Below are 9,862 nucleotides of genomic sequence, written 5' to 3' on the forward strand. Positions count from 1 at the left end.
TATGTCAGGAAAGAAAGATGTACATAATTTGTGTCAATGTGCATTTATTACAACACCGTTTTAACAGGTAATTAGGTGCAATCATCAAATTTGCATGCTAGCTATAAAAGTATATTGAAGTGTTCAAGAATCTAGTGTAATGTTCTGCCATTAGCATTTATGATTTATTCCTAGTTATAATACCATGTCCCCAAAATCTATGTTCCCCCAGTGGGATTTCTAGTGCAGGAAGTAAAGCCTTCTTCCGCTGTGATCGCTAGTTGTGAAACCTCACTGTGGACTGAGCCAAATAGTAACTTACAATACATAAATGGCCAACGCAGGTACTTTCTGGGAATTCTGCTGCTCAATGAATTGCGGGACTTGTACAAAAGCTGCTGCAGCAGAGAGGGAATGGCTTTGTCTTGCTTCCCAAAAGGTGCATGGAGTTGATTCACCGATGTAGCAATTAAAGCCACCAAACTAGTAGCTACATACATAACATAAATTTTTTTAAATTAATTTCTTAAAGCATAAACCCAACTGTTGGCAGGCATTAAGCAGAGATAAAGCACTTAATTGCAGGAAAGAAGGGGGGGGGGGGGGGGGGGGGTGAACGGAGGCTGAATGCCTGGGGGGGGGGGGGGGTTGGGGAGGGAGAAGCAGATCATTGAGCCCATTCGGCCAGGGCTAAGGCCTGTAGAGCGTCGGGCTGCGAGGAGCTACTGCACTTGCGCGCGCACTCTACATAGAAAACATAGAAAATAGGTGCAGGAGTTGGCCATTCGGCCCTTCGAGCCTGCACCACCATTCAATGAGTTCATGGCTGAACATGCAACTTCAGTACCCCATTCCTGCTTTCTCACCATACCCCTTGATCCCCCTAGTAGTAAGGACTACATCTAACTCCTTTTTAAATATATTTAGTGAATTGGCCTCAACAAATTTCTGTGGGAGAGAATTCCACAGGTTCACCACTCTCTGGGTGAAGAAGTTTCTCCTCATCTCGGTCTTAAATGGCTTACCCCTTATCCCTAGACTGTGACCCCTGGTTCTGGACTTCCCCAACATTGGGAACATTCTTCCTGCATCTAACCTGTTTAAACCCATCAGAATTGTAAACGTTTCTATGAGATCCCCTCTCATTCTTCTGAACTCCAGTGAATACAAGCCCAGTTGATCCAGTCTTTCTCGATAGGTCAGTCCCTCCATCCCAGGAATCAGTCTGGTGAACCTTCGCTGCACTCCCTCAATAGCAAGAATGTCCTTCCTCAAGTTAGGAGACCAAAACTGTACACAATACTCCAGGTGTGGCCTCACCAAGGCCCTGTACAACTGTAGCAACACCTCCCTGCCCTTGTACTCAAATCCCCTCGCTATGAAGGCCAACATGCCATTTGCTTTCTTAACTGCCTGCTGTACCTGCATGCCAACCTTCAATGACTGATGTACCATGACACCCAGGTCTCGTTGCACCTCCCCTTTTCCTAATCTGTCACCATTCAGATAATAGTCTGTCTCTCTGTTTTTACCACCAAAGTGGATAACCTCACATTTATCCACATTATACTTCATCTGCCATGCATTTGCCCACTCACCTAACCTATCCAAGTCACTCTGCAGCCTCATAGCATCCTCCTCGCAGCTCACACTGCCACCCAACTTAATGTCATCCGCAAATTTGGAGATACTACATTTAATCCCCTCGTCTAAATCATTAATGTACAATGTAAACAGCTGGGGCCCCAGCACAGAACCTTGCGGTACCCACTAGTCACTGCCTGCCATTCTGAAAAGTACCCATTTACTCCTAGTCTTTGCTTCCTGTTTGACAACCAGTTCTCAATCCACGTCAGCACACTACCCCCAATCCCATGTGCTTTAACTTTGCACATTAATCTCTTGTGTGGGACCTTGTCGAAAGCCTTCTGAAAGTCCAAATACACCACATCAACTGGTTCTCCCTTGTCCACTCTACTGGAAACATCCTCAAAAAATTCCAGAAGATTTGTCAAGCATGATTCCCCTTTCACAAATTCATGCTGACTTGGACCTATCATGTCACCTCTTTCCAAGTGTTCTACTATGACATCCTTAATAATTGATTCCATCATTTTACCCACTACTGATGTCAGGCTGACCGGTCTATAATTCCCTGTTTTCTCTCTCCCTCCTTTTTATAAAAAAAGTGGGGTTACATCGGCTACCCTCCACTCCATAGGAACTGATCCAAAGTCTATGGAATGTTGGAAAATGACTGTCAATGCATCCGCTATTTCCAAGGCCACCTCCTTAAGTACTCTGGGATGCAGTCCATCAGGCCCTGGGGATTTGTTGGCCTTCAATCCCATCAATTTCCCCAACACAATTTCCCGACTAATAAGGATTTCCCTCAGTTCCTCCTCCTTACTAGACCCTCTGACCCCTTTTATATCCGGAAGGTTGTTTGTGTCCTCCTTAGTGAATACCAAACCAAAGTACTTGTTCAATTGGTCTGCCATTTCTTTGTTCCCCGTTATGACTTCCCCTGATTCTGACTGCAGGGGACCTACGTTTGTCTTTACTAACCTTTTTCTCTTTACATATCTATAGAAACTTTTGCAGTCCGTCTTAATGTTCCCTGCAAGCTTCCTCGCGTACTCTATTTTTCCTGCCCTAATCAAACCCTTTGTCCTCCTCTGCCGAGTTCTAAATTTCTCCCAGTCCCCGGGTTCACTGCTATTTCTGGCCAATTTGTATCCCACTTCCTTAGATTTAATACTATCCCTGATTTCCCTTGATAGCCACGGTTGAGCCACCTTCCCTTTTTTATTTTTACGCCTGACAGGGATGTACAATTGTTGCAGTTCATTCACGTGGTCTCTAAATGTCTGCCATTGCCCATCCACAGTCAACCCCTTAAGTATCATTCGCCTATGTATCCTTGCCAATTCACGCTTCATACCTTCAAAGTTACCCTTCTTTAAGTTCTGGACCATGGTCTCTGAATTAACTGTTTCATTCTCCATCCTAATGTAAAATTCCACCATATTATGGTCACTCTTCCCCAAAGGGCCTCGCACAACGAGATTGCCAATTAATCCTCTCTCATTACACAACACCCAGTCTAAGATGGCCTCCCCCCTAGTTGGTTCCTCGACATACTGGTCTAGAAAACCATCCCTTATGCACTCCAGGAAATCCTCCTCCACCGTATTGCTTCCAGTTTGGTTAGCCCAATCTATGTGCATATTAAAGTCACCCATTATAACTGCTGCACCTTTATTGCATGCACCCCTAATTTCCTGTTTGATGCCCTCCCCAACATCACTACTACTGTTTGGAGGTCTGTACACAACTCCCACTAACGTTTTTTGCCCTTTGGTGTTCTGCAGCTCTACCCATATAGATTCCACATCATCCAAGCTAATGTCCTTCCTAACTATTGCATTAATCTCCTCTTTAACCAGCAATGCTACCCCACCTCCTTTTCCTTTTATTCTATCCTTCCTGAATGTTGAATACCCATGGATGTTGAGTTCTCAGCCCTGATCATCCTGGAGCCACGTCTCCGTAATCCCAATCACATCATATCTGTTAACATCTATTTGCACAGTTAATTCATCCACCATATTACGGATACTCCTTGCATTAAGACACAAAGCCTTCAGGCTTGTTTTTTTAACACCCTTTGTCCTTTTAGAATTATGATGTAGTGTGGCCCTTTGTGTTTCTTGTCTTTGTTTACTCAGCCTTCCACTATTGCTTTTTACCTTTCTACCATCTGTTTCTGACTCCATATTACTTCGCCCTGTCTCGCTGCATAGGTTCCCATCCCCCTGCCATATTAGTTTAAACACTCCCGAACTCCATTAGCAAATGTTACCCCTAGGACATCAGTTCCAGTCCTGCCCAAGTGCAGACCGTCCCTTTTGTACAGTCCCACTTCCCCCAGAACTGGTTCCAATGTCCCAGGAATTTGAATCCCTCTCTCTTGCACCACTGCTCAAGCCACGTATTTATTCTAATTATCCTAGAAACATAGAAACATAGAAAATAGATGCAGGAGCAGGCCATTCAGCCCTTCTAGCCTGCACCGCCATTCAATGAGTTCATGGCTGAACATGAAACTTCAGTACCCCCTTCCTGCTTTCTCGCCATAACCCTTGATCCCCCGAGTAGTAAGGACTTCATCTAACTCCCTTTTGAATATATTTAGTGAATTGGCCTCAACTACTTTCTGTGGTAGAGAATTCCACAGGTTCACCACTCTCTGGGTGAAGAAGTTTCTCCTCATCTCGGTCCTAAATGGCTTACCCCTTATCCTCAGACTGTGACCCCTGGTTCTGGACTTCCCCAACATTGGGAACATTCTTTCTGCATCTAACCTGTCTAAACCCGTCAGAATTTTAAACATTTCTATGAGGTCCCTTCTCATTCTTCTGAACTCCAGTGAATACAAGCCCAGTTGATCCAATCTTTCTTGATAGGTCAGTCCCGCCATCCCGGGAATCAGTCTGGTGAATCTTCGCTGCACTCCCTCAATAGCAAGAATGTCCTTCCTAAAGTTAGGAGACCAAAACTGTACACAATACTCCAGGTGTGGCCTCACCAAGGCCCTGTACAACTGTAGCAATACCTCCCTGCCCCTGTATTCAAATCCCCTCGCTATGAAGGCCCTGCTCCCTCTACTCTGATTAGCACGTGGCACTGGTAGCAATCCAGAGATTACTACCTTTGAAGTCCTACTTCTTAATTTAACTCCTAGCTCCCTAAATTCAGCTTGTAGGACCTCTTCCCGCTTCTTACCTATATTGTTGGTACCTACATGTACCACGACAACTGGCAGTTCACCCTCCCTGTCCAGAATGCTCTGCAGCCGCTCCGAGACATCCTTGACCCTTGCACCAGGGAGGCACCATACCATCCTGGAGTCTCGGTTGCGACCGCAGAAACTCCTATCTATTCCCCTTACAATATAGAGTCCCCGATCACTATAGCTCTCCCACTCTTTTTCCCGCCCTTCTGTGCAGCATGTGCAGAAGTCCCGGCACGGTTTTCAGTGCCGGGACCTGGCTCCGCCCCCCTGCTGGCTACAATAATACTAGCTCCGCCCCCCCCTCAGACTCTGATGCGCCACGCTCCTGGAGGACCCGAGAATTCCAAGGTAGGATTTCGGCACGCTTTTCCTCCCCGCAAACAGCAGACTTAACTGACGGAGGTGCGCCATTCTAATCAACATCCGAAATTTGGGCCCAGTGTCCCATTATTTTGCCAAGTACTTTTTCTTTAGTGATAGTTTTAAGTTCCTCCCTCCCTGTAGCCCCTTGATTATCCGTTATCAGGATGTTTCAGTGTCTTCTACCCTGAAGACTGATACAAAATATTTGTTGAAAGTCTCTGCCATTTCCCATTATTTATTCCCCAGTCTCATCCTCTAGGGACCAACGTTTACTTTAGCTACTCTCTTCCTTTTTATATATCTGTAGAAACTCTTGCTAGTTTACTTTCATAATCTATCTTCACTCATTTTTTTTTTAAATAAATAGTCAGCCTTTGCTAGTTGTTAAAAGTTTCCCAATCCTCTGGCCTCCTACTAATCTGGGCCACTTTGCATGCCATTGTTTTCAATTTGATACCATCCTTTACTTCCTTATTTAGCCACGGATAGTTCTCCCTTCTCAAAGTCTCACTGGAATATATTTTTGTTGAGAGTTATGAAATATCTCCTTAAATGTCTGCCACTGCTTATCAACCGACTTACACTTTAAATCTATTTTCCCAGTCCACTTTAGCTCACTCTGCCTTCATATCTTTGTAAAATCGCCTTTATTTAAGATCAGGACACTGGTCTGAGATCCAACTTTCTCACCCTCCAACTGAATTTGAAATTCAACCAAGCTATGATAACTCTTTCCCAGAAGATCCTTCACTAGGACATAATTTATTAATCCTGTCCTTTCCAAAAAAACAAATTGAAATAGAAACATAGAAAATAGGTGCAGGAGCAGGCCATTCAGCCCTTCTAGCCTGCACCGCCATTCAATGAGTTCATGGCTGAACATGAAACTTCAGTACCCCCTTCCTGCTTTCTCGCCATACCCCTTGATCCCCGAGTAGTAAGGACTTCATCTAACTCCCTTTTGAATATATTTAGTGAATTGGCCCCAACCACTTTCTGTGGCAGAGAATTCCACAGGTTCACCACTCTCTGGGTGAAGAAGTCTCTCCTCATCTCGGTCCTAAATGGCTTACCCCTTATCCTTAGACTGTGACCCCTGGTTCTGGACTTCCCCAACATTGGGAACATTCTTCCTGCATCTAACCTGTCTAAACCCGTCAGAATTTTAAGCGTTTCTATGAGGTCCCCTCTCATTCTTCTGAACTCCAGTGAATACAAGCCCAGCTGATCCAGTCTTTGATAGGTCAGTCCCACCATCCCGGGAATCAGTCTGGTGAATCTTCGCTGCACTCCCTCAATAACAAATGTAAATGTAGATTATTTTCTCTCAATCTGGTTCAGTGAAATTACTGAGTCGAATACCTATTGTGCTTCCAAATGGTCTGTAGAAGAACATAACTAATGCAAAACTCCAGTTGAACTAGCTTTTAGCTTCAGAACCACTTTGTGTTAGTCATTCTAAAATCGTGAGATTATTAAAATGACACAAGTAGGTGTTTTTGTAAAATATTCAACAGAAACCTTCTTGTACCTAAAATGAAGCCAAATGCCTCTTCTTTAGAGGGTCAATATCAATAGGGACACCATCAGAGCTGACCGTTCGGTTTCTGAACGGGGGACCGGAGTAATCTTAAAAAGACAGAAACTAAAACTTTGTCCATGCTGAAGAAGGATGCATAGCTGGATCATAGTTCCAAGAGTGGTTCTACCAAAAATGCTAACATCTTTTGAGGGTGATAATGATTTTGCCATGCATTTCCAGCATTTTCTGTTCTTTCTTGTACATTGGCCAACATCAAATCTGCCCTCAAGAGCAATGCCAGTTACTTGCAAATCAATTCTCACCTCTTCAATGTTGCAGTCAGTCAGAGTCCACAGATCTGTGCTAAGACTGGGAGGTGCAGCTACAGGCCGGCAGACCCTATTTAGCAAACTGTCTTGACACTGAAGTCAATCACTCCTGGCGCAACCAGGGGTGTCAAAAAGCATACTAGGCATAACAGCATAATGCTAGGTGCCCCACAAAGTACAGAAGGCACTGGTCACAGTAAAGCCTTACTGCAAAACCACTCTTGGATAACACTTCCTTCTTTCCTTGGGAATTTATTAAACTTGTTCCAACATGTAGCAGGAGTTGCTAAATATGGAAAAGATTAATGTTGCTGCCTGCAAGACAAATTTTCAATGACTCAAAGAGAGTAAACATCCCCATCATGCCACCACCAATATCATTAAACATCTTAAAGTAGCATCATCCTGCACCCCTTTTTTGGCCAGATATACTCCACCAATTTGAGAAAGAAAAAGATAACATATAAAATTTGACAAAGGATGAGATTGTCCAAAAGCAAGTGCATTTAACAGAGTTCAGCAAAAAGTCACAAACTAAAATCTGTACCCAAAAAGGTATATACCTTGCAAATAGTTGGAACCAATTATGCATGGAAACAGTTTGAAGTTTGGTCTGTGCAACAGTTGCTGTTGTGATACAATTAAAGGCATAGCCGCTGACAGGCATTTAGTGCAGATTTTAAAATCACAAGTTAAATCATCAGACGTTCATATCTATCTATAACTCAATGTCAACTCTACACTGTCCTCTGAAGTCTGTAAGTAGTCGAGATGCAACGGATATTTAATACATTCAAGTCTAACTTTTAATCCAGATTGTACGCCTGTAACCAAGTGTTTAAAAACAATGCTACTTTAAATATACGATGGTGTATTGACTTTAATCCTGCGGCAGGTTCCTTACTCCTCAGGTTCAAACTGAGCTATCCAAGATTCAAAATAAAAACAGAAAATGCTGGAAATACTCAGGTCAGGCAGTACCTGTCGAGGGATAAACAAAGTTAACGTTTCAGATCGATGTTCTGATAAAATGCCGTCGGCCTGAAAGTTAACTGTGCTTCTCTCTCCACAGGTGCTGAGTATTTGCAGTATGTTTTTATTTCAGATTTCCAGCACCCGCATTATTTTGCTACCCAAGATTCGATTAGGTCAACAAATCAAGTGCAGACTTTCAAATGTAAACATACCCAACCTGACTGATCTCCTTCCGTTTAAAGCCAGCACTCACCCTGCACAAATCGTCTCCAAAGATAATAATGTAATAAATCGATGTGCATTTTGCATCACATTATTGTAATGACTGCAACAATCATTTTACACTGAATACATTTTCCAATTTTAGATTTTACCATGCATCACGTCTCATTAGAATTAGCATTGAGCAACATCAATCTGTAAAGCATTTCTGAAGGTTTTTAAACTGTATAACAATTCCATAATAATCTAACCCTATCATTCACACACACACGGAGGGGCTTCAGTCCTGTCTTTACAGGAATTAAATCACTCCCCTTACCGTCTCCGTTTTAGATGGCTCCTTTCCGAATGATCCACGTTGAGGGAGTTTTGCTTTTGAGACTTGAGGCATTGCTTAGACAAGCCTGTTCGCCTTTACAAAAGGAGGGGGATGAGGATCGAACCAGAGGCACTAAAGGGAAACAGAAAGGTAAACACACTGGTTAATTGGAGCACAAGATCGGATGCGCCATTTGTCGATGCACAAAAGGAAACAAGTTCTGTCGGTGCGTCCCTCACTCAGGTTAGCGTTTACTGACTCTCCCTCCCTCTGGTCAGAGTGGCAGTGCAGCCCGCTGGGGGAACATGCAACACATGCACCATTGCTAATGCACCAAAACCGAAAGAAAGAGGTTCAAGCGATTCACAAACCTGCTGAGCCTCGAGTTTAGTGGAGCCGACCTTGATGGAAAAGACAAAGCTACAACACTTTAGCGCACCGTGCTCGGGTTCTGTCTCCGGCCTCTGCCCCAGCACTAGCTCCCCTGGTCCCGGCACTGGCTCTAGGTCCCCTGGTCCCGGCACTGGCTCTAGGTCCCCTGGTCCCGGCACTGGCTCTAGGTCCCCTGGTCCCGGCACTGGCTCTAGGTCCCCTGGTCCCGGCACTGGCTCTAGGTCCCCTGGTCCCGGCACTGGCTCTAGGTCCCCTGGTCCCGGCACTAGGTCTGGGTCCCCTGATCCCGGCACTAGGTCTGGGTCCCCTGATCCCGGCACTAGGTCTGGGTCCCCTGGTCTAGCTCCCTGGTCCCGGCACTAGGTCTGGGTCCCCTGGTCCCGGCACTAGGTCTGGGTCCCCTGGTCCCGGCACTAGGTCTGGGTCCTGGTCCTGGTCCCGGCAATAGGTCTGGGTCTGGGTCCTGGTCCCGGCACTAGGTCCCCTGGTCCTGGTCCCGGCACTAGGTCTGGGTCCCCTGGTCTAGCTCCCTGGTCCCGGCACTAGGTCTGGGTCCTGGTCCTGGTCCCGGCACTAGGTCTGGGTCTGGGTCCGGGTCCTGGTCCTGGTCCTGGTCCTGGTCCTGGTCCTGGTCCTGGTCCGGGTCCCGGCACACTCAGTCTCACTCTCACTCACACAGCTGCTCCAGGTCCAGCCGCACCAAAACTTTTTGAAAAGTGCGGCATGGCCACCAGCCCTCCACTATTGGCTCCAGGCAGCCAGGCGGCCGCCAATCAGCACGCCGCCAGGATGCGTTGCTAATTCGCAGTTGCTAAGGGAGGAGCCTTTTTCAAAATAGAACGCGTCGGACCAATGGGAGGAAAGGGGAGGGACTCCTGTCACACACGCCATCTGCAAGTTGTTGCGAATGCAGAATGGTTCATTTAAAGGGAAGGCAACACAAGGGAAATAACGGGAAAGGA

The 9,862-nt window shown here is 45.5% G+C and overlaps 1 protein-coding gene across 2 annotated transcripts in view; it reads right to left on the reverse strand.

Moving 5' to 3' along the window:
- The window catches only part of ccnb3 (cyclin B3), a 43,170-nt gene extending 33,515 nt beyond the window's left edge, over positions 1-9,655 (reverse strand). Inside the window, exons 1-2 of one of the 2 annotated variants that reach the window (XM_070882552.1) lie at positions 9,576-9,655; positions 8,508-8,639 (exon numbers count right to left, since the gene is read on the reverse strand). In XM_070882552.1, coding sequence (XP_070738653.1) covers positions 8,508-8,579 — 72 coding nt within the window. In that variant the 5' untranslated portion in view covers positions 8,580-8,639; positions 9,576-9,655. The other variant, XM_070882551.1, reaches the window with a different exon arrangement.
- Between the last annotated feature and the right edge of the window lie 207 nt (positions 9,656-9,862).

This window comes from Pristiophorus japonicus, chromosome 6, assembly GCF_044704955.1.
Source record: "Pristiophorus japonicus isolate sPriJap1 chromosome 6, sPriJap1.hap1, whole genome shotgun sequence".
NCBI classification, from domain to species: domain Eukaryota; kingdom Metazoa; phylum Chordata; class Chondrichthyes; family Pristiophoridae; genus Pristiophorus; species Pristiophorus japonicus.